The sequence below is a fragment of the Aspergillus tanneri genome, assembly GCF_003426965.1.
Source record: "Aspergillus tanneri strain NIH1004 chromosome Unknown AapTan_8_pilon_pilon_pilon, whole genome shotgun sequence".
In the NCBI taxonomy this organism is placed as follows: domain Eukaryota; kingdom Fungi; phylum Ascomycota; class Eurotiomycetes; order Eurotiales; family Aspergillaceae; genus Aspergillus; species Aspergillus tanneri.
Genome location: NW_022984635.1, coordinates 454,832 through 478,923, shown reverse-complemented (window position 1 = coordinate 478,923; position 24,092 = coordinate 454,832). Strand labels below are relative to the sequence as shown.

Here is a 24,092-nt window from a genome sequence, read left to right as displayed (position 1 = left end):
TCACATTTATATTAACGCTAAGAATAGATATTTGGGGAAGAAGGCTTCAGCCGGATTCCCGCCATACTCTCGGATTGCTTCCGTCCATCTGCAGCGGAGCTTCCGTTGAGTATCGGGCTGCAACCGATTAGAATAAGTACATTTTAAATACACTATCTTATGCTTATCATCTGGATCATTTACATAAAACCAACAAAAAATCGTTCATAATCCATACAAATATTCACAATCATGCCCCAAGACCTACAGGCTACAATTCCTAACGAGTACAGCCTCTCTCAAAATATCAATTCCAATACAGGCTTCCGACAAGCCCTAACAACATATGGAGATGCACATTTCTCTCTATTCCTGCGCAAGGTCTTCATCAAGGCTCTCGGATACACTGATGATGCTCTTTCTCGCCCTATTATCGGCATCATCAATACGAATTCCGGATTCAACCCATGCCACGGCAATGCTTCCCAGCTCATCGAGGCAGCCAAGCGGGGAATCATGTTAAGTGGAGGCATTGCTATTGATTTTCCTACGATCAGTTTGCATGAGGGATTCTCTCATCCGACAAGCATGTTTCTGCGAAATTTAATGAGTATGGATACGGAAGAGATGATAAGAGCGCAGCCTGTAGACGCGTGTATCATGATTGGAGGTTTGTTTGGACAATCACTTAATTTAATTCACGTTATGGGACTTTTAGCTGAGTTGAGAACACACAGGTTGTGATAAAACCGTACCCGCTCAAATAATGGGCGGCATATCGGCCAACAAACCCATTTTACCCCTCTTAACAGGGCCGATGATGCCGGGAAGTCATGGAGGGCGAAGAATCGGCGCTTGTACCGATTGTCGCAATAACTGGGCTTCATATAGGGCTGGAAAAATAGATATGGAAGAGATCATGGCAATCAACGAGGAGCTGGCCCCGACTGTTTGTGCTCATCGTCCCCTAGCGTTGTACATCTTTGCTCTAATAATCGTCGATAGATAGGGACTTGTGGCGTCATGGGGACAGCAAGCACAATGGCATGTATCACAGCAGCACTTGGTCTTATTCCCCTCCAAGGAGCTTCTGCACCAGCTGTCTCTGCCTCACGTCTCCGAGTAGCAGAGCAGACGGGTATTCTTGCTGTTGCAGCTGCGAAGGAGCAAAGAGTCCCTCAAGATATTCTTTCATTAGAGTCTTTCTACAATGCAGCCATTGTTCTGCAGGCTATTGGAGGATCTACCAATGCAATGGTTCACCTTATGGCCATTATCAACCGCCATCCCAACCTCAAAGGAGTCACATTAAAGACACTTGACGACATTGGCCTAAAGACTCCCCTTTTGGTGGATTTAAAACCAAGTGGAGATAATTACATGACGGACTTTCACAACGCAGGAGGAATGCTATGTCTTCTCCATCAACTACGTCCGTTATTATATCTTTCGGCCAGAACCATCTCGGGAGAAACCCTTGGTGAGGTCCTAGATCGCAGTCCATTTCGTTATTTTGAATGCTCACGCACTATTATCCGCCCACTTTCTGAACCTCTATATCCCTACTCATCGTTGGCAGTGGTGTACGGCAACATAGCTCCCAACGGCGCGGTTATAAAAGTCTTGCCTCAAAAGACAAGCGTTTACTTCGTCATACCGGTCCGGTAGTAGTTTTCGAAAACTCAAAAGATCTTGCTCTACGCTTAGACGACCCCGACCTTAACGTAATTGCTGATTCATCCTCGTTCTCAAGGGTATTGGACCAATTGGAAATCCCGGGATGCCAGAAGCCGGCATGATTCCGATCCCACGAAAGCTCGCAGAACAAGGAGTGACTGATATGCTTCGGATGTCTGATGGGCGCATGTCCGGGACTGCGGGGGGCACGATAATTTTGCATATCTCACCTGAGTCGGCTATCCCTGACTCTCCGTTTGGTGTTGTTCAGACAGGAGACTTTATTATGTGCGATGTTGAAGCGCGGAAGTTGGAGCTGTGTATCAACGAGGAAGAGTTCAGGACACGGATATCTGCGAGACAACAGATACTGAGCACGGGAACTGGCGATGAACCATCGCAATGGGTGCAGCGACATACTCGAAGAGGTTATCGAGGTCTCTACGAGCGGACTGTCAACCAGGCGCACGAGGGTGCTGATTTTAGTTTTCTTACAGCGACTGGAAATTAAGTGTTTTGTGAATTGGGAGATTTTCCAATATGCAAAGCATTGCAATATAGTGTAACAAGATCTACATAGAATTGATCAATCCTACGTGAAGTTTACAATTTTTCCTCTATATATCTGCGTTTAGATCAGGAAGTCGGCAATTATTGATATAAGGACCATGGCATTAATTTCTCAGTCAATCCATTTACAAATCATCGAAAAAAATAACATCGGCGAGTCTTTCCGATAGTAATCAAGGATTCATATGACTAACGCATAATTTTGAGATTGGCCCCATATCCTTGAATTAACGGTGATCCTGATTCCATTTTAAATGCAGTAATAACCCTAAGCCATCTTCAGATACAGAACACTTACCAGTGCCCACACACCCTGCGCTTAGTTAAAGTATTTGATGGGATTATTTCCTTGTCGAGAAATCCTGTAGAATCCTTGTTCAGTTAATTACACCCAGAGTTACATTTGTCTAGAACATCTATTGGTGGAACTTGGACCCCTGACAATGTTAGGATGAGGGGAAATGTGCCTTTTGGCTTCTTAACAAGAAAAGGGAGCCTACTGTCCATATTCCTGAACTCAAGGATAGTTTTCAAGCGGTTAAAATATGATACGATTCTCCCTCGTATCAAACAACATATGAAATTTTGAACTACACTCTTTTCCCACATATAGCGAAATTGATCGGTGAGTGGCAAGAGTACAAGCTGTACATTACTGGCTGGTGACGAAATAGCCAAAGGGCATGCCCCCAAAAAATATGTAGGCACATTGACCGATCAGAAAGACATGCTTACTGTAGAGAAAGATCAAGTTTTGAGGGTCTGAATTCATGTCAATGGAATTCAGAATGACTGTGACCTCCTTCAAGAAACTTTTGCTTCATTTCCATCGTCGCCTTTGGTTGTACTTTGATTGCATCATGGGAGGTTGTTTTGACGTTTGTGCCCTGCAGACGTCGGCCTGTAATTCTCTAGGCCAATAAAAGTTAGGATGATGAGTACTCCTTTGGCGAATGGAGGCACTGCAGGGTTTATTTGGAGTTTGTGATTGTCGCAGCTGGGGTTTTATTGTTCTTTGCCAGTCTGCCGAGTCGGCTTCCATGTAGGTACAGACATTTTCCCTCACTTGTATGTAGACAGATCGAACCTACGTTTGACTTTTAGAGCACCGACGGCAGGAGGTCAATATCATTGGGTCTCGGAATTTGCTCCCAGGAATTGTCAGAAATTCCTGAGCTATATCACCGGTAGGAGTTACATATTACGACTTCCTGAATCCTATGAGGTTACTTATCCAGCAAATTGTATGCATCTAGGCTGGCTCTGTGCCACCGGCTGGGAATGTGCTGTAGTGTCCATTGCCTTTCTAGGGGGTACAATTATCCAGGGACTGGCTGTCCTCAATTATCCAGAATATGTCTTCAAGAGATGGCATGTCACTCTTATTACAATCGCGATCGCTCTTTTCGCGGTTCTGTTCAACACATTTCTTGCTAAAAGGCTTCCTCTTGTGGAAGCATTTGTGCTGATTCTCCATGTTGCCGGCCTTTTTATTATTATCATTCCACTTTGGGTATTGGCACCTATTAGCGATGCAACGACGGTGTTCGCCCAGTTCTCGAACAGTGGCGGGTGGAGTGATGGGACTGCGACGATGGTTGGTCTTGTCACTGCCATAACAGCCATTATTGGCTACGGCTGTACAGTTCATATGTGTAGGTTGACTGCCTATGTGTTATAACATTCTCATTACTGACACATTCTAGCTGAGGAGGTTCGTGACGCCTCATCAGCCCTTCCCAAACCTATCATGTCAGCAGTCACCTTGAATGGATCAATGGCGTTTGTTGTCCTTGTCACTCTCTACTTTACCTTGGGGAACCTTGACGAGGTCCTTAATACCGATACTGGCTACCCATTCATCCAAGTTTTCTACAATGTCACTAAAAGCTATCCGGCCACCAATGCGATGACATCCATAGTGGTGTTGGCTATCATCTCCAGTGTTATCACGGAGGTGGCCACTGCCTCCCGCCAACTTTAGTCATTTGCTCGTGATGGCAGTGTAGCTTTCGCTGGTTTCTTCAGTCACGTCAGTAAAGCCAATCTGTCCGACCTTGGACATCCAAGTCTAATTATTGACTTGTACAAGTCCAACCCGGCTGGAACATCCCGCTCAATGCTGTTCTCATCTCTCTTGGACTCACGATTCTACTAAGCCTTATCAACATCGGCTCAACCGTGGCTCTAGATGCCCTGATTACTCTCACTATTGGATCGTTATTGAATTCCTACATCGTCACCGTTGCCTGCGTTGATTGGAAACGTATTCGCGGGGAGCCTCTCTCTCCATGGCGTTGGTCGTTGGGTCGATGGGGCCTCTTTGTTAATCTTGGGGCTCTCATGTTCTCATTCCGGTATTCATCTTCGTTATGTTTCCCCTTTCATGCATAGTAGCCCCGGATACAATGAACTGGAGCTCGTTGATGTATGGCGGGATGTTGATCTTCTCCGTCGCCTATTATTTCCTGTATGGGCGGAAGAGTTATGTTCCTCCAGTTGCATTGGTGAAGCGTGGGATATGACTTGTCCTATCTTGGGGCCTTTGCTGGCTATGGATACAGTATTAATGTTGACCATCTTGGAGAATAAATTAGAATGTGTCTTGGCATGTCCCTGCCTAGGAGCGAGAGAAATGATGCGCTATTTAGAGCTTTATAGACAGGGGTTAATCGGTTTAATTAATTGTTGGTAACCTACGGGCTAAACAAAGAGAACGAGTCTGTTTTAAATCCTATACGGGATAATTTCCACACTATTTAAAAGACCCCTGTTGGCAGTCCTGCGCCGCAGCCATTTTGGAATTTGGGCCGGGAACTCTTGTACTCAATTATGTACTTTGCATGTAACCCACATACTACCTAGCAGATACCGGGTCCGGCATATGGTCTAGAATACATAACAAAGAAAAGCAGGGCTTACATTATATCCTGTACTATGGCCTGCTCTAAAACTAAGCTAGTGCTTCCATTCCTTTTGTGGTAGGCGTATGGCGAGTTTGTCAGAATATTGAAATTGCATATACTTTGAAAGAGCTCTCTACTTCTTATTGCTTGCTCCCATGAACTAAGCTGAGCAGAATATATAGTATAGAGTTACATAATTAGAAGTGCAATCATAGCAAGCTCTGTCCTATACAAAAAAAAAAAAAAAAAAAAAAAAAAAAAAAGGCTTGTCTCAGGTCAGTTACATCTATTGGAGGATAGAGCCAGGGTTTCCCAGCCGATCCATGGCCTACAATCCGAGTTACCGTTCCAGCATTCGAGAATCAAATCTCCCTATCTTAAGATATAGCCCAGCAGATATACCCATGGTAATTCCCATGTGCCAGAAGCTCTAGAACAAATGAAGAAAGACGCACGCCCGCAGATTCGGTCCAAACCCTAGACTAGGTATGCATGTATCCTTGATACATAACCAATGCCTGCGAACCCCTATAGAAATGCAGATGTGAACTAATAAGGAGCAGTCTACACATAAACCACCGAGGCTACTACTATTTTTAATTCCTATGGGCTCCGGAAATCCTTTGCTGGTTGTTGATGAAACTCATCATGCTGGTATTGTAACCATAATTGGGGTCACTCCTCTTGTTATGTCTTTGATTTGTTTGCTCATCCGAATCTACGTAATGGCAGTTCTAGGTCCACCATTCGGACGAGATGATTGCATTTTTGTTGCGGCTATTGTATGTGATATTTCCCCTTTCGGCAACTGTCTGATCTAACAGTCTAAACTTCGAGATATTCATAGGTATTCGCCATCGTCCAAACTTCTTTAATGGTTCTGAACTCTACCCAAGGCTTTGGAAGTTCCATTCAACTACCCTATCAAGATGAAATCACAAGGGTCCAACAGGTATCCTACTCGCGTACGGGGTTACCCACCAGCTTTTTAACCACATATCTAGATGACTGCAGCAGCCGATGCTCTTTTCCTAATCGATATATTTCTTTCAAAGTGCTGTGTTGTGGGGATCCTGTCTCGGTTGACTCCACAGCGGGCTCACCATCCGATTCTGTACGGTATATTTGGGTTAAGCATACTCTGGATACTTTCATCGCTTATACTATTTTTACCCAATTGCTGTCTGAGTAAACCGTGGGTAAGTCCTGCAGAACAACGCAGTAGTCTAGTATGTGCACCGCACTTCAAATTTAACCATATACTAATAATTTCGAAGCTACAAAGATGGCAGTATATAATCTCTATCCATATTATAACAGAAATCATGATATTTATCTTCTCCATACTCCTTGTTTGGAGCTTGCAAATGCCATTATCGTGGAAACTTACAGTTATTTCTTGCTTTATTATTCGTTTACCGCAAGTTATCTACTTCATATACTCCAAGGTAGCCATATTCCTAAGTCCTAACACCATCTCTACAATAGGCTGATTGCATTTTCCTCGCTTCGCTTCCACTACCCGCAACTGTTTGCTCACTTTTTAAATCCCACTTTTACTATTGTTGATCTTTACATTTGGACTCAGTTAGAAATGTACTTCTTTCTCATAGTCTGCACTGCATTTTGCATCGTCCCGTTTATGCACTCTATCAGCACAGAATATGGAAAAAGCGGTACAAACTAACTGTCTGCAAACTACCTCAAGAGTCGGCCTTAGAAGCTACAGGCTTTGGTGATGCTTACAAAGAGGGGAAATCAAATCGAGTATTGCTCCCGATGAGACGACGAGAGAAGCCACTGAAACTGATGGGGATAGTCTAATGATGGCAGAGAGTACGCGTATTCTGCGCTGCAAGTTTTGTGGAATCGGAACTTTGCCAGCTTCTGTTATTCTAAAGGTCTTGATTGGTCAAATGCCCTTAAGCACAAGGATGGAACTAGCAGTTATATCAAGGGTAGGCTTGCCAACTTGCAGATTTTATTTCTAAATTATAAAATATTTACTGGCTAGTGTATAGCCTGCCTACATATTTAAACAAAGCATTCAATGAAAATTTATTAATTGGTAATATTTTATCTGAGGTTACACCAATCAACTCAAATATTCCTATTAACTGTTGTGTAGAAGAGACTTCGAGTTAAAGGTATCTTTTGAATATTAACAAAACAACAAAAAAAAAAAAAAACAGAGGCACTAGTTACAAACCACTATGCTGGGATGTAGTTCATGAATGTCATTTGCAATTGACTCGCAACACGCAAGCTATCTAGGTCAAACTCAAATATATCATCCGGACTACGGACGGGACCAACCTGGGTGCCAAAGGACATGTGCCGCGTGAGTCGGATTGCTTGTATGGCTGGTGCAGCTACCTGGGACAAGAGGAATATTGCCTATATATTATGTCTTGTTAGCCAATAACCTTTACTACTCAAACTTTATAACACTTTACCCTGGTTTGTGTGAGATATGGCATTCCACCTCTTTCCAGTGTGTATAGCTATGCAATACCGCGAACACGACCGGTGCTTTCTGATCCGACCAATTGACCAGAACTGAAACTCCCCGACATACCGGCCGTCAGGAAAAGTATATCCTCTCTCTCTCTATATATATATGTATATATCAATACGTTTGACATGGCTTCATATGTGCCACATAGTCTATCGGAGATGCTTTGCGAGACACCTTTTGCCCTATCTGAGGATATGAATAGGAAAGCACGTCTCAAGCTGTGTAAGAGTGAGAGCCCCGATGATGACATAGCTACCCTGCTCGACATTTTTCCTCGACATTTGCTTGCGGTGGAGCTGGCTCTGATGCGCGGGAAGACATAAGGAACAAGGTGTTGATGCAATGTGAGTATCAAGAGCTAGTCCGCATGCATGAAAATAATTCTCCGGGTCTTCGACTGGCTTACGAACGTATTGATGCGCTCGACAAGTCGAAGTGCTGCAACACGAAGCGGAAAGAGATGAAACTTTTGAATGTTTATGAAGGAACAGGAAGAGCATCGTAGAACGAAGCTCAAGTTGGAAGTCATGCAAAAACGAGGACGTTTTGGGGTACCTCACTATCGAAGAGCTTTAACAGCTAGCGAAAAATCTGGGTACTGGCCAATTCGTGCCTTTGAAGGCGGGGCGAAGTTTGCACTGTACAATCTCCTCGTTTTGGCGTGGAGGATTCTACTGAGAACCTTAAGCTTGTCCCTCGAAACCAACACACGCTTCAAACTCAGTGTTTGGCTCGAGGTTAGGATAAGTGCTTGGTTTTCAGCGCTTGTGACCGAAATAACAGAAACAAGAGCCCTATGGTGCCCGATTTCTTAACCTACAGGCAGCTCACATTTTAGTTTTTACCTTTCGTGCTTGGTGCACAACATAGGAGAGGGTGTAATATTTGAACAAACATATATCAATACTTTCCGGATATTCGCTCTCGACTGGGCTTCAACCCTTGTAAACATAGTAAAAGATGGCATCATGATCCTAGACGAAGACTACTGAGACTAGAGGAAACGAGCGCCGATACTAAAGGCATTTGCATAACGCGAATGACGGTCCCGAATTCTCGTCATCTACCAGATGGCACATGATCTGTTGAGACAAATAATACTGTTCGACCACCTAAAAACCAATGGGCTCTTAGTAGACAGGAATTTAGTATTGTCATGGAAAGCCGTGACATTCTTGACTTTCTTTTTTCCAGGGTGTAATCATGGGAAACGAGAAAGATACCTGAAAGTTTTGCAATACAAACATAGCTATGATAAAGACACAATGAACAATGTTTTTCTCAGTCACTTTTCTACTCTGTATTTTTGTGCTCGAATCTAAATCTCTACAAAGGACCTGGATAGCTCAGTTCAACGTAAAAATAGGGCAATTACCTATTAATGAGAGTAATATTGCAACTATAGACACAGTTTTCTCTGCACAGCCTTGGTGAGCGCTGGTGGGCCAATTTGCTTACAGATAAAATTAGTTATGAGTCATTGTTACTTAGTGATCTCGAATTACTCATTTTTATTTTATTCGATGACATGCTGGCGCTAAAATTATAGTAGGACTACAGTGGGGCTGTCGGGAAGGCGGTGGGCTCTTAAGAACCGTTCAAGACAGAGTTCTGCTGCATCGCAACTTTTGTTCATCAACAGCACACTCATTATTCACAGCAGTATGGTTGCACAAGTCCCTGCTGTGGAGGATCTCCTGAGGAGACCATTATATAGTAGGTGTTTTGGTTGACTTTTATATTTACAAAAACCTATTCGTCGACGTCTTTGCTTACATTTTATTGCTCAGTCTATGACGTTCCCCGGGAACTCCTCTCAACATTGGCAACAAAAAAACCGAATATCAGCCTGCAGCTATCGCTGAATCGATCCCGGAAAGGCCCAAAGAGACAGTCCAAGAGTATGCGATTGCTACTTCTAACTCGTGCTCCCTCTGCAAAGTTTCTTATTTGAGTGTGCACGAACAACGCGATCATGTTCGGTCGGATCATCATAAATATAATCTGAAAAACTCAACTTAGAGGCAACCCTCCACTGGACGAGGTTCAGTTCAACAAGGCGATCGGGGATCTTGATGAATCGATATCTGGATCCGAATCGTCCGAAGGTGAAGAAGGCGAGGAGGGACAACTTACACACTTGCTAAAAAAGCAGGCCAAGATCTCCCAGGCTGCCGAAGATGTGGAAACATCACCAAACCGAAGGACAGCTAGGAAGCAGCCTCTATTTTGGTTCTCGAGTTCTATTTTGCCATCCAACACATCTTTGGGTATTTACAGAGCTATGTTCTCGGACGTTGAGCAAGATGAACCCTCGCACCTCGTTGATACCCTGCGGAAAAAGCAGCTTGCTCCAATCAAGGCGCAGAATAGCGCGCAGACTAAAAGCTCTCCCGCATCCTCCAGCCCACACATATTCATGTGCATGATTGGTGGTGGACACTTTGCAGCAATGCTTGTTTCGCTGGCCCCGGAAATTCATCGAAAACAAGGTGGTGTTGAAGAGAGACAGGCTCGTGTGATTGCGCATAAAACTTTCCATCGCTACACAACCAGACGGAAACAGGGAGGATCGCAGTCTGCTAGTGATGCTTCGAGAGGAGCTGCTCATTCAGCGGGGTCAAGTTTGCGTCGCTATAATGAAGCTGCACTTGAGAAGGAGATCAGGGAATTGCTACGGGACTGGAAGCAGATGATCAATGATGCCCAATTACTATTCGTCCGCGCTACAGGCACTACCAATAGGAAGATTCTCTTCGGCCAGTATGATGGTCAAGTTTTAAGGAATAATGACCCAAGACTTCGGGGTTTCCCGTTCAGCACTCGCCGAGCGACTCAAGGAGAGCTTATGAGATGCTTCAAAGAGCTCACTCGCATGAAAGTTAGCGAGGTTGATGAGGCAGCCCTCGCAGCTGCTGAAGCAAAGCAGCGAGAGGAAGCTTCGAAGCCATCGACACCGAGACCGCAACCGCAACCGCAAAAACCGAAATTGTCCAAGGAAGACGAGGCCGCTCTTCTTCACACCACTCAAATACAGGCCCTTATCCGCCGCTCTAAAATCCCAGCTTTGATGACCTATCTTTCTAAAAACTCAATACCTTCATCCTTCACATTCTGGCCATCTGACTCCCAGCAAAACTTTCGCTGCCCCACCCCCCTTCATCTTGCCGCCAACTTGGATTCACCATCAATGGTCTTGGCACTTCTGACAAAGGCTGATGCAGACCCAACGGCCGTCAATACCGAAGGAAGAACGCCTTTCGAGCTCGCCGGAGATCGGGCCACCCGTGATGCCTTCCGCGTTGCCCGTCACGAACTCGGCGAATCAAAGTGGAATTGGGATGTTACTAAGATTCCATCGGCAATTTCCAAAGTTGATGCTGACAGTCGGAAAGAGAGGGAGCGAAAGACGGCCGAAGAAGAAGAGGCCAACCGACGTAAAGCCGAAATGGACCGATTAAGAAGAGATGATGCTGCCAGGGCAGGTTCAGAAGACGCGAAGAAACCAGGTGGTCGGACACTTGGAGCCGTCGAGAAAACAGCCTCTGAGAAAAGGGAAGAAGAGATGAGGGGGATGACGCCGGAAATGCGGATGCGACTGGAAAGAGAGCGCCGAGCCAGAGCTGCTGAAGAGCGCATGCGGCGGATGCAAGGACAGTGATGATAGACTTGATGATATCGATCTTGGTCTATAAAGCATGTATTGATACTGTAATGAGATATGCCTATTGATGTTATTATGGGTAAATAGAACCCAATCAAGGAGCAAATATTACTGCCTCGTTCAAGTGCCCTCGCTGGAAGGTTGAGTATGACGGCAGGCAGCACCTGATCAACGTTATCGTGATTTGCGCGGCCCATTTCTACTCTCTTCTATACCTCACCTCACCTAACAATTCTTCATCACCACGTTCCATTCTAATAGCTTTATGCATCTTACAATGTATTAGATACACATATCGTTCATCGTTCCAATGTTCCATGGTAGATATACAATGTCAAACCATTCGCAATCCCTTCTTGCATCTCCCAGCTGCTGTGTCGGTACACTATCGGAGTGGAATCCACGAACCCAAGAAACCACCAACTCACTAATCATCCAAAGCAACGAAGAAATATATGTTGGTCGTGATCATAAAACATGGTACTAACCCCAGTACTCCAAGGACATTCCATCACTGACCAAGAAAGCCACTATGTCGTGCAGGATCCATTCGTCTCCAATAGACATCTCCGCATATACACCATAGTCTTTGACCGAGATAACCCCCAAGAGGTCGCACCGTTGGTATATGCTCAGGATATTTCAATGAATGGCACCCTATGGAATGGGTACCCCATGGGGAAAGGGAATGGGAGCTTTCTTCTCAGGGACGGTGATATCCTTCAGCTATCCCTGAGGGTCTCTCTTTGTTATCGCTGTGGTGACCATAAAGAAGACCACTTCGATATGCTACAAAAGGTGGAAATGAGGGTATAACTACACATATCATTATTGATGGGGGCATACTTACCGAATGATGTTGCAGGTATTTGAGAACATGTATACAGTCACGCAGCGCAAGCTTGGCTCTGGGGCTTATGGACAAGTTCACATGGCATTTGAAAAAGAAACCGGTCAACAACTTGCGTGTAAGATTATTGATCTTCGCGCATTGAGTGATAAATTCTTCCGAGAAGCAGAGGAACAACAGTCCAGGCTCTTCAAGAAGAAACTGCTGTACTCCAGCACTGGGATCATGGCATCTCGTGAATTCAAGAAACCTTTCTCAAAAAAAGTCCTTGAGAAGTTGAAGGTATACAACCGCGAAGCTAAGATTCTAGCAAACCTTTCTCATGTGGGTTCTACAAAAATCAATACGGTTGACTCCACTAATTCATGGTCAGCCAAATATTATTGGCATCGAGAAGGTCATCAAGTCAAGTAATACCGTGTATGTCTTGCATGCCACCGGGTGGTCCTTTCTAAGTATTCTAGATATCTATTTCAAGAGCTCATTACGGCCGGCGACTTGTTCTCCTACATTCAATACAAGGGCGGAAAGCTAGGCGATATCGAAGCGGCCGTCATTGTGCGGCAGGTTCTAATGGCATTGGAGTATCTACACGACAGGGATGTCGTTCATCGAGATCTAAAACCAGATAATATTCTCATGACATCGTTAGCTGACGGGTGTAGAGTTGTACTTACTGATTTTGGCTGCGCACGAATGGTACAGCCTTCGACCGGAAGAATGTCGACCGTGATTGGCACTTTCGACTACAGTGCTCCGTCAGTTCACTGTGATCTTTTGTTCGTTGCTTCAGTGGGCTAATAGGTTCTCCAGGGAAGTGCTTAAATCGAGTAAACAAGGCTACACAAAAGCAGTAGACCTATGGTCATTGGGCTGCGTGACAGCCGTTCTCCTGACTGGAGAAATACCTTTTAAAGACGCCTTTGCAACTAGCCCTATAGATATTTCTCGGACGCAGGGGATTGACCAGCTTGAGGCTAATCTTAAGTGGAATAACGCGGGGAAACGAGCGGCCGATTTCGTACGCCGACTCTTAGTATTTGACGAAACGGAGCGGATGAATGTCAAGCAAGCGTTGCACCATAGCTGGTTCAGTAACAGTGCGCATAGAAACGAGTTCGAGGCACTTTATAAACGGTCGATAGGAAATTGGAAGCCCCGTGTGCGCAAGGAGACTTTGATCGTCAATATCCGTGATTTGATTACGGCGTCGAAGGAAAGAGAGAACAGCAAATCACATTCTAGCGGGCTGTTGGGAGTCAACGGGATCTCAATTAGGGATGGTAACCGACCTATTTATGAACCAACTGCTCTCTCAACTGCACCATCTAGTGGAGGGCACATTTATAGAGGCTCTACAGTGCTATCCGTTACTCTTTCAGATCCGGAACTTCCACCACATTACAGGATCGAGGGCCAAGAAAGCAGTCTAGGTCATTGCTGGAGAAACATAGACAGTCAATCCCAGCTGGGGTCTGATGCAGCTAGCCCCATGAGTATGGAAGAGCCTGGGATGCACGCCGCCGATCTAGACGAGAGCTCGCAGATTTCCGATGATAACTGGCTCGAAGAGAAAGTCCAGGAAAGCATATTCGAACATAAAGATACTATAAAGGGAAAATATCTTGCAAATCAAGGAATCCATATAACTCTGAACCCCAGACCAGAAGACTGGACGCCGAACCCACTGGCTATGGCGCACGATATTAGAGAATCCCAGGTCAATACCAGCTCCTGGGATGGCGAGGAGGTCTACGAGGAAATTAACAACATTGTCACTGGAAAACGCCAGCACGTCGTTTATGGGACGAACATATATCAAGACTTATATTCAAGTATGGTGGAGGTTGAAAGGTAGTATGATGAGCAAGTGGGGTTGTAGGGACTCATAACAAAAATTTGCGAGCAAGATTGAAAGCGTCAGCGCTCTGGACATTGAGTGATAACTAGTCGCATTCCATTTGATGTACTTTCGATAGGGTTAAGATAAATGATGGGTTTGAGAGGCCTAGACTTCTGCTAAGCATCCGAGACAGCAATAGAAGACAAGGTAAAAAAAAAAAAAAAAGGCTCTTGGCTGTCAACAAAGTATTACCAAGGCCAACTGAAAAGAGAACACCCTAGTTGCCATTAGATAGATCTAGGATGTATAGAGAAACAACTACGCTAATAATAGCATAGGGATAAAAGGGAACAAATAGAAAAAATCTGAATGCAGAAATACAAAGAGAAAATATTCAAGACTGCCAGCTACAAGGACTAAGACACTAACATCAACATCACACTTACTCCTTAAAATGCCCGGACTGAGATCCACGACGCTATCCGGAAAACAAAGCATAGGGAGGATTAACAGGGTCATGAGAAATTTACGTGCACGACATTGTTGATTCGAGAGCATGCAGTATTTAACAAGGGCTGCGATAAAGTACTGTAGCTTTGTCAGGCACAGTAGTCAAGATTGTTACGATTGTATGCATCGTGCAGACAGACTGGGATGAGTGATGTATGGAAATGGAAGTAAGGTATTGGCAATAGTGACCAGTAGCTATAACTTGCTTAGACTAAAAGGGTACAGATTATTCCTGAAGAGTCAATTGAAAGCTGGAAGTCGTTATGTGATTAGCACTTATCTGAAAGGACTGTAATCATTGACCCTAGAATACAGCAACTATGTCCAAGTGGTCCACAAATCCTACTGGTTATTGAAACCGTGATCGAGGGAATGACCTCAATGACTGCAGACAGACGCAATGTGAACAGGGCTCAAGGAGTAAGAAAACCAAGTCAAACCAGCCCCTCATTCAAAGTTGTACGAATCTGGCCAAGTTCAAATGTCGGACAAAGGAGGCGAGTAAAAGGATAACATCCATCATACAAGGAAAGGGACCCTGTACATTGGTCCCAGTATCTACTGTGTCCCAGTTCGAGGATTGACTCATTTCTGTCAATGAGATGTGCATACCCGCGTGATGGAGATTCTCCACTATCGGCTCTCCACTATCGGCGATTTTGAATGGCCTGGTTGCACTTCTTTCTGGGACCTCCTTGCATGATCAGGAGTGGCTTGGAGGCTGGTACTGTGACTGTAGTCTGTACAGGCGTAGCTTACTCCAGCCTTCTACTCCTTGATAGACAATGGCACCAGGGGTAACCCTGTCTACCGAGTATTGATTGAGTGCTAACTATAGACTTTCCAATGTACTGGTTGTGATTTCATCTATTGACTAGAGTGGTTGGATCCAGTCTGTGTGGTTGTAGATATAGTTTGACATGTCAATGCAACTGCGGTAATTCGCATTTGGTGCCTAGCATACTCGTAGAATTTGTTGCAGTAATCTCCGAGATAATGCAGCCCTCGTAAGGTGGACGTGCATAGAAAACTTACGATTATCTAGCTGCACCGAAGCAAGGAAAAATGAAGACAATCAGAGGGACAGGAAGTGGCTTTTGTCATTTAGACAGGGTGCTGGTCTAAACATATTTACTAGCCAGAATAAAAATGCCTAAGGGGGATTTCAGGAAGTAGTATTGCCATCAGAAGAACGTCATCTCGTTCACCTCTTCCCTCGAGGAAGAATGTAGGGTCCCTACAAGAAGCAAGGTAGACGTGGTTCGGCGGCGGGGCCGATAAGATCAGACGATAGGAGGAAATCCATCTAACCTCCTGATTTCTCAGGATTTACCGGATAAGCCGGAAGAGGGATTGACTCATTGTAGGATGATGTTCAGGCACAACGTGATCCACGCTATCTGTCGCTGATTGGCCCACACGCGACGTGTCAAGGCGCGTTGAAAACGCGACCGCGTCGCGTTCTCGCGTTTCATCCAATATACCCGAATTTGGTACTTAGGCTGGGACGGACAAAAGGGTAATAATTCTGTACAGAGTACTCCGTAGATAAGGGTCGGTAGGACAAGATCTTCTTATAGTACGGCATGTGAGAGGGTTAAACAAGCCACGACAATGTCTCGAGTGAGAAATAGGAGGGAATCCACATTGGTAGACAGACTTCTATCCAGGATTGTAGGACTAGTCAGAATTTTCTTCAAAGGGTAAAAATGAAAATATAACATATGGCATCCTAGGCCATCCATGTCCTTTTACTCCATAGAAGGAAACCCATATCAGCTGGTACACCTGCAGGCCAGAATTATAGTGCATTGCTGCTACAGTGCAGCACGGGCCAACTAGCCATTATCGCAAGGAGGACAATGCACTCAGTTGACAGAAAAAGTGGATGTTGTTGAAGGTCGATCACCCTAGTTTCACCCAGACCAAGGACCGCAGCTCGTGGAATCCCTTTATATCGGTGATTTCAGCACCCTGTTATGAAGCCTTGCATTGTGCATCCCTCTCAGGTGGCTCCTCTTCTCCTTGTCTCACTCCGAACCCACCAAGACGTACCGCAGAGTAGTCCTTTAAGGCGGTTGTAGACCTTCATAACCCAGCCAGTCCCCTGTATCAAGGAGATCGTAGAGGACGACGAAGGAGAGAGGAAAGAATGAGGGCAGCAGGCAGCCAATTCATCTGAGTCATTCTTTGTTGCTGTTCTGTTGCAGTTGAAACACTACCCCATTGCAGAGAATTCATTCATTATCTGATTCTACAGTTAGCGACTGAAGAGTCTTTGTCTCTGATGCAGATATCGGGTTTGATTGATTGATTGATTGGTACATTCGTTCATTGCATGGCGTCGACGTTCTGCGCCGGCTGACAATCCGTCACCTGCCGTTTGCGGTCGCTCTCCTTTTTCCGGTTTAAACTCGCTCGTTTTCCTCCACGCCACAACGCTCTTCTTCGCCATAATCCATCCACTTATCCTCTATCATCGACACCGTCGCATCATTCGCATCCGTTTGTATCAGAGGCGCTGGTATCCTCTCTGTTCTCTTACACTTTTGCGACGCTCCATCTCGTTCTCCCCTACTCGACACCACTCCGGCGCAAACGCGGCGCAGCCTGCGCGCAATCGTGCGCGACAACTCACCCAATCCTTCGCTTGCCCCTCCTCTCCCTCACCGTCAACACTCTTTCTTCAGCCGCTTTTTCTGTCTTTCATTGCGCAAATATGTTACTCCCATCTGCGTTGCCTTGCGATATGCGCCGCCCCTCAGCAGCGCGATCGCGCCTGACACCTAGTCGCTTATTCGGGACTCCTCCCCCGTCAGACGGCGATTTTCCGCCCAACAACGGACTCATGGGTACTTGTCGTGCCCTTCAGTCGCTCCTTAATGTCTCCCCAGCGCCATCTCCTCGACGAACCAAACCTCAACGCCTCCAAAGCCCCCTCCAGATCCGACCTCCTTCTTCCGCCCCGTCGCGGAAGCAGAAGCAAACGCAGAAAGAGCAGTCCATCGCATCGTCATCGTCATCATTATTATCATCATCATCATTATCATCATCAATATCATTGTCATCCCCTAAACCTCTGCCTGCTCGTGGCGCCAACAAACGTCGTCGCGATGCCTATGAGGAAGGCCATGATGAAGAAGCCGATCACCCAGCCGATGCGCAAACTCCCTCCCATCACACCCGGTTCTCAACCCCCAAACGCCGCCGATACGTCCCCTATGACCTTCCGCTAGGTCTGTCACAGTCAGACTTTTATGCTCTTCACTCTCCACCTATCACACAATCACCTCCTTCCCCAGCGCAGCTGCGCAACATAGACCAGAACCATCAAGACCGCGCCTCATCGTTCGATCCCGATGCCGCGCTACCTTCTATTGAGGAAGTGCATGAACCGCTCCCGTCACAGTCGGATACCTGGACATCAGAAGATGATCAACGCCTTGTGGACCTAGTTTTAGAGAAGTTTCAACTCTCCAAACGAGACTGGGACGACTGCGCACGTCGCATGGGCAAGGATAACGACAGCGTCGGTCGTCGATGGCAAGCGCTTCTCGGCGATGGAGACGTAGGATTGCGACGAGGACGACGTATGGTCCGAGGGCGTATAGATGAGGCCTGGATGTAGCTCATCCCTCATCATCTTATTCCCATTCTTCTTTTTTTATTTTATTTTTATTTTATTAAAATTTGACACTATTTTGTTCTTGATGGATAATATGTTGCGATGTATTCTATGGGATCATGTTTTCTTTTTCCTCCGCATTGTTGTATATCAGTGGTATGATATGTATTACTATTTTCTTTGTTTGGTTTCGGTGATTGGGATACACTTTTAATATGGAATTATTTCGTCGGTTTTTGGTCTGGTACACCGGCCTGTTTTATTAGTGCTTCCAGATGTATTCTTTTGCGAATAGGACTGGCTTCTTATATCTGTATACTCAATCGGGCTGTGTAATCTATGAATTATTCCTCTTCCATGTAGTTATGTATAATTATCGTATTTTCTGATACACGATGCTTATCCATGAGACTAATATGATTTTTACTGATACTCGTCCAGCTCTTGTGAGTAAAAGATAGATTGATATACCATGCTAACGTTAGAATTTATCCTATGAGAACAACTCAATGCCAAAGAAAAAGGTTAGACTCATTGCTCCTGTATTAATCGCTTGGATTGCATATACAACAAACTTGTCCCAGTTTAAAAGGTAACTTGGGTCCTGCTTGCGGTAGTTACTTCGGCCAACAACAGAATAATTGGTTCAGCTAATCCGACTAAGTACTGCAGGACTGCAATGCAGCATATCAAACTATTCAGGGCATTTTAGTAACAAGATGTTCGATCAATCCAACTGCACGACCATGGTTGTCCAGATGAAAACAAGACCCAGCATGTGCTCCTGCTGATGAAATAAGTTCGCGGCTAGAGGAGAAAATCGAGATTGACATCTCTTATAAACCTCATAGATATTACAGTTAAAGATATATCTAGCATTGGCTTTACCCTTCGTTCCGTGATGAACATAAATATGCCCTTGAATACCTACAGGCTCACGCCTCGCGTTTCTTTGGTTACATTCTCTGCAGAATATCGGCACCTCTCTATCAAATATATACCCAATCTCAAGAGGGTGTTTGGAGGTCTCTAGAGATATTTCATTTGCTTGTTAATGTACTGAATGCGTGTACCTGCGCCAAGCTCCAAAAAGTCTCCTTCAACAGTCTCTCATCCGGTGAAGAACAACCTACCAAGATGTGTCAGTTCCAGTATTTCAGAGATCTGCCTAGCAATATTGGTACCCTTTTAGTCCAGTGGAATTTATTGAAAGAAGTTATGGAAGTTGAAGGTGGATATTTTGCCTTTGGACTCGAGGGGAATGAAATTAGTATCACAAAGGTTCAAAAATCTTCTAAGTTCCTGCAAATGAGATTAAGAATGAATAACACCGAAGTGGCTGTGAATGTGATACTGTCGTGAAATTAAGTATCAGACGGAGGTGCCCGTCATTGACAAATTGACTAACTGGCTCCCACGATGTGAGATTCACATCCAGGATCCTCGGTGAATATTCATCATCAAATTCTATGCGAGGAGCCATAAGCCGTAGAAATAGTTTATCCCGAATTAAAGATGAGAGCCTGATGCTTGGGTTTATATAATGTCGCTGTAATGAGAGGCTGAAGGAGTGAATCTCGCAATTGACAGAATCTGTTCCTAGAAAATTACTAACCCTGGAGACCTCGATATATTACAGCTGATGTAAAATTGCATTAGGAGTCATATATAGTCCGTACAAGCGAAGACAGCAAATCAAAACGCCTGACACCCAGCTCATGGTAGAAACAACAAAACTGGCTACCCTGCCTGCAGTAGGCCAGTCGCTAGAATCTGCGGATCTGTTAGTTTATCTCACTACTTCCAGCGAGACGAGAACGTACCGAATTTCATAACTTCCGCCCCGGGTCATATATCGCACCCATTTGACACTGCTGTAGTTACTCTTCTCAAACACCTTGAGATACCGCACCAGCAACCCGCTACTCGTGAACATCAGGAGACTGAACGATAGGCTCAGCGGCGGACGGCTCCACGCCTTCTGATGCGTCATGCTGGTCAAGGTCGCCTCTGCAGTGAGCACGTACTCGCTTCCCCCGGAGAACCGCGCGATCTTCCACACGATGTTGTTATGTTCGGGTTCATACTTGGCGCGGCCCTGGCTGGTGCGCTCCGTGGTTTTGGCCGTGTTAAGCGGCGTGGGAATGCGGATCACTACGTTCGTCGCAAACAGCTTTGGACTATAGTTCGCCTTAATCGCCACGCTGTATTCCACCTTGGTTGTCCCGACTTCCCGCACGATCGGATGCACCTTGAATGGCAGGTTGACGTTCTCCGTCGCTCGATACCGCATTAGCTCGAACTCGCCGTCCGGCGGCACAAAGGAGATGATCCGGTCCGCATCGAAACGGCCCAATTTCACGCACTGATGGAACTGACAATCCTCCAAGGTCACGGACCCCGCGGCTGCGCGTGTGGCTTTCATGGCACCCTCTCGGTTTCCAGCTGGCGACGAGCCGGCCGTGTCGCCGTCGAGGAGGAGGCGGTCGTTCAGGCCGAATTTGCACTCCGGCGTGCCCGAAAGGTATGCTCGCATGACGATCTGGCCATTGACGTCGGCGCGAAGGACCGTGCCTGTGGCCGACATAAGGAGGTTGACGTCTTCGATCACGTCCACGAAGGCTTCGTTCTTGCGGTACTTGATGTCGGAGCGACGCCAGGAGAGCGCGCCGGTCGCTTGCATTGTGATCCGGCTGGAATCGGTGGGAGAGTTGGCAATTGCCGATTTGACTCCCTCGGTGGTGATGTACATTTTCAAGGTATCGGTCTCGGTGTTTTGCGGGTATCCAAAATCCAGAATTTCTGGGACGGTCAGCCCCATCGGTCATCCCAGTACATCGCACACAGGAAGGCATATACACTCACCATCGAGCAGCTCATAGACTAGTACGAAATTGTTCTTCACCGCTTCCTCGTCGAATTTGCCAAAGTAACTCTTCCCCAGCAGCACCAGCCGATACAGAAATTCAAACACTAACGCGGCATTGGCATTGCTCTTCGTGGCTGCCACCAGATAGATGTTCTCGTGCTTCACATGGCTGAAAGTCGTCGAGCCCAGCGTCAAGATGGGGGAACGGACCTGGGGGTTGGAGATGACCTGGATGCGAAAGATGTCGGCGAGGCGAGGGCGACAATCATTGCGGAAGGCACGGAAGATGAGGTTCTCCCCTTTTTGGTTGAAGATGAGAATGCCGGAGAGCATGATGAGGAAAGGGAGAGAGTTGGGGAGGAAAGGGTGGTCGAGGACGACGAGGAAGTATTTGCAAGGGTTGGGTAAGGAGAGGAGAAGCTGAAGTTCGGCGTAGCTCCAGATATCTGGGTGGGGAAAGCGGTTGTACTGTACCATATTTAGCTCTGAGTACGTGCAGACACACATGGTAGCACAACACAATGAAAATGTCTCGAAATTATATTATTCTAATTTCCTTCAATCTCTCATCACATCCATTTCAACCGCATACTATCCACACCATCACACCTGACCGATTTATAGACAAGCGACGGTCCGACCCGGTACAAGGTACATACATATCAACAGAAACCACTCCCAAGCGCGCGGTTACACTTATGGTCAAATAAGTAGTATTAACAGACTGAAGACAAGGGCATGGATATCGTAAAATCGAAGTGAAAAGCAAAAGGGGAATCCAGAGTCACATCCAAAAATCGCTAGAATCCATACTGCGTGGCCAGTTCCAATAGAAGTGGGGGAAAGGTCCAGGATTAAAAAGGATTTAAAAAAAAAAAAAAAAAAAATAGTAAGAGTCAATAGGCACAAGGAGAAAGAAAGAAAAAAAAAAAATCAAGGACCAGACACATACATGATCATACGCCGCTGCTTGGTCTGGTCCCTGGTAGGGATGGCCCGCCCTCACTGCGGATGATTCCAACCTTAGGGTCAGGAATCTGGATATCCAAGGACATGTAGGCCGTGCGTCGAAGACCCCAGATGCGCACCCCATCTTTGGCACCGACCTCTTGGTTCCAGTTTTCGATCCAGTTTTCCACCCGTTGCAGGTGGCTCTTGATGGCCGATGCACCGATATCCTCCCAGAGCCAACCGGTAATCAGCCCCAACGCACCATCCAGCCAGTTTCGAAAGCTGAACGGATCAAACGCCTTGATCAGCTCGTCATTAACCGTGGCTATCACCCTGCGAAACTCCTGCTCCGGGAGTAACGGGTCGAGGATCTCCGGGTAGAGATTTGAAAACGTCGGCGCCAGATCTCCCTTGATCATCCAATCCCGGCGAATTCGAATGATCCGTGTTGTCACGAACTCCTGCGATCCAATCGGTACATGCGAATTGATATGGGGGAAACACGGGTGGGCTGGACCCCAGGCGAGTTCATCTGCCACCTCCGCGTCGCCAGTCGCCGGAGGGACGGTATTTGAGGGGACCGAAGCTATCTGGGATTGTGACCGCAGGGAGGTCTGGGACCGGACATGACGCGGTCGCTCATCATCATAAGGGCCCAGGTGTGCCCGGTCGGGCGGACGAAGACTCTTTACCTCCTGGCTCCCGTTCCTTTCCGTCAATTCGGACATGTCTTGTGCAGCCCAGTGGTCGTCGACTGCGCCACTGCGCCACTGCCCTCGAGGCACTGCAATGCTAGATCGGCCACTCTCAATCTCGCCCTGGCTATGCTCCACTGTCAAGCTACTCGGGGATGGGGTGACTCGACTGCGACGTTGCTCGGGAATGGACAGGAGCGGGTAGGCGTCCCGATGCGCTTCCAGAGGGAGGTTTGCGTCGGAGATCTGTAACAGATGAGGGACGGTGACGGGGCTGGCTCGCGGGACGTAGTTGACGGGGTTTGCCAGGCGAACCGAGGGAGGTCGTAGAATCGCGGGTTGAACCCAGGAGGAGTTATTTAACCGTGGAAGGGATCGGGAGGCAGGGGCTGATCTGATGTGATCAGTCGAGGAACGTGCAGACCTGCGGGACTCGAACGAACGGCGCGGGTTGCTGCGATAGCCACGCGAGGCAAAGCGAGAACAGGAGGGAAGCTCTTCAGTGTGGGATAGGACAGGATGAATAGGGTGGGAGGCTGCAAAGGACGCCGTTTCCGCGGAGGACGACGACTGCGATGGCAGGAAAAGCGTGGGAAATCTCGAGGAGGCCAGGGCGGCGATCTGATTGGCCGGGCAGAAAGGGGCAGCACAGAGGTCACGGGACTGCGCATCTAATTGAAAAGATAGAAACAGAAATATTATAAGAATATATCAAAAGGAATAGTTTGATCAGTCAACTGAATTGAGTTAAAATCCTATGAAAACTGGGTGGACACAATCTATACAAAGTCAAGAGGAAAGATTGCTTCGAGATAGGCAGACCTGTCCAATAAATAAACCCTTGACCCAATAAAGAAAGAGAAATAATATTTAATAATAATAATAATAATAATATCACTAAGATCAAGGCTAATAAATAATTCCTCCCTATCCAGGTCCAATCCACCCGAAGGCGAAACAAATAGCCCAAGTAAGGCGCCAACTTTGCTTCACCTCGAATTTTCCAGGGCTTCCGTGATCGTTCCAAATTAACCTGGAGCAACCCATTACATCATGGCTCTCTGCGGTCCATGCACGATTCATCAGATAGCCTAAGAGGATATAGCCTGGATGTGTAACGTCCGCGCAGTTTCCAGCCGTAGTGCATCGTCTCAGTGTATTCCGTAGAAGGGACCTGACGCAAACCTGTCCAATGACAAGGGAAGATCTGCCAAAGGAATAATAAGCCGTAGCAAGGCCAGACTTCACAGTGATTTGATCGGCCCCTGGCGTGGAATCTTTGTGGATACTAAAATCACTTCCTAGTCCGGAGGATCCTCGACCCTAAAAGCCAATAGCTTCGGGGAAATCCTTCTCACCCACCCACGGGTCCAGAGGTGGACTACGGTACATATGGATGAAAGAGGGGGAGACAAAGCACGCGAAAGGAGGAGAG

At 46.4% G+C, this 24,092-nt stretch overlaps 6 protein-coding genes across 6 annotated transcripts; 5 read left to right on the top strand and 1 right to left on the bottom strand.

Moving 5' to 3' along the window:
• Positions 1–231: 231 nt before the first annotated feature.
• On the top strand, positions 232–2,167 carry ATNIH1004_010778 (uncharacterized protein; the record flags this gene model as incomplete). Its single annotated transcript, XM_033575346.1, has 4 exons — positions 232–649; positions 717–928; positions 985–1,638; positions 1,733–2,167. The coding sequence occupies 4 exons, from the start codon at positions 232–234 to the stop codon at positions 2,165–2,167; spliced, it is 1,719 nt and encodes a 572-aa protein (XP_033421201.1).
• A 1,305-nt stretch (positions 2,168–3,472) lies between these two features.
• Positions 3,473–4,210, top strand: ATNIH1004_010777 (uncharacterized protein; the record flags this gene model as incomplete). Its single annotated transcript, XM_033575345.1, has 2 exons — positions 3,473–3,881; positions 3,933–4,210. 2 exons carry the CDS (start codon positions 3,473–3,475, stop codon positions 4,208–4,210), a joined length of 687 nt encoding a protein of 228 aa, XP_033421200.1.
• Positions 4,211–9,314: 5,104 nt separating this feature from the next.
• Positions 9,315–11,311, top strand: ATNIH1004_010776 (putative C2H2 finger and ankyrin domain protein; the record flags this gene model as incomplete). The annotated part of the gene is made up of 3 exons (XM_033575344.1): positions 9,315–9,366; positions 9,441–9,591; positions 9,673–11,311. The coding sequence occupies 3 exons, from the start codon at positions 9,315–9,317 to the stop codon at positions 11,309–11,311; spliced, it is 1,842 nt and encodes a 613-aa protein (XP_033421199.1).
• A 480-nt stretch (positions 11,312–11,791) lies between these two features.
• ATNIH1004_010775 (FHA domain-containing serine/threonine-protein kinase) lies at positions 11,792–14,022 on the top strand (the record flags this gene model as incomplete). The annotated part of the gene is made up of 5 exons (XM_033575343.1): positions 11,792–12,124; positions 12,180–12,488; positions 12,538–12,584; positions 12,629–12,922; positions 12,978–14,022. The coding sequence occupies 5 exons, from the start codon at positions 11,792–11,794 to the stop codon at positions 14,020–14,022; spliced, it is 2,028 nt and encodes a 675-aa protein (XP_033421198.1).
• Positions 14,023–17,236: 3,214 nt separating this feature from the next.
• On the top strand, positions 17,237–18,145 carry ATNIH1004_010774 (uncharacterized protein; the record flags this gene model as incomplete). Its single annotated transcript, XM_033575342.1, has 1 exon — positions 17,237–18,145. One exon carries the CDS (start codon positions 17,237–17,239, stop codon positions 18,143–18,145), a length of 909 nt encoding a protein of 302 aa, XP_033421197.1.
• Positions 18,146–19,908: 1,763 nt separating this feature from the next.
• On the bottom strand, positions 19,909–24,049 carry ATNIH1004_010773 (uncharacterized protein; the record flags this gene model as incomplete). Its single annotated transcript, XM_033575341.1, has 5 exons — positions 19,909–19,915; positions 19,966–20,944; positions 21,008–21,479; positions 22,034–23,328; positions 24,016–24,049. 5 exons carry the CDS (start codon positions 24,047–24,049, stop codon positions 19,909–19,911), a joined length of 2,787 nt encoding a protein of 928 aa, XP_033421196.1.
• Positions 24,050–24,092: the final 43 nt, after the last annotated feature.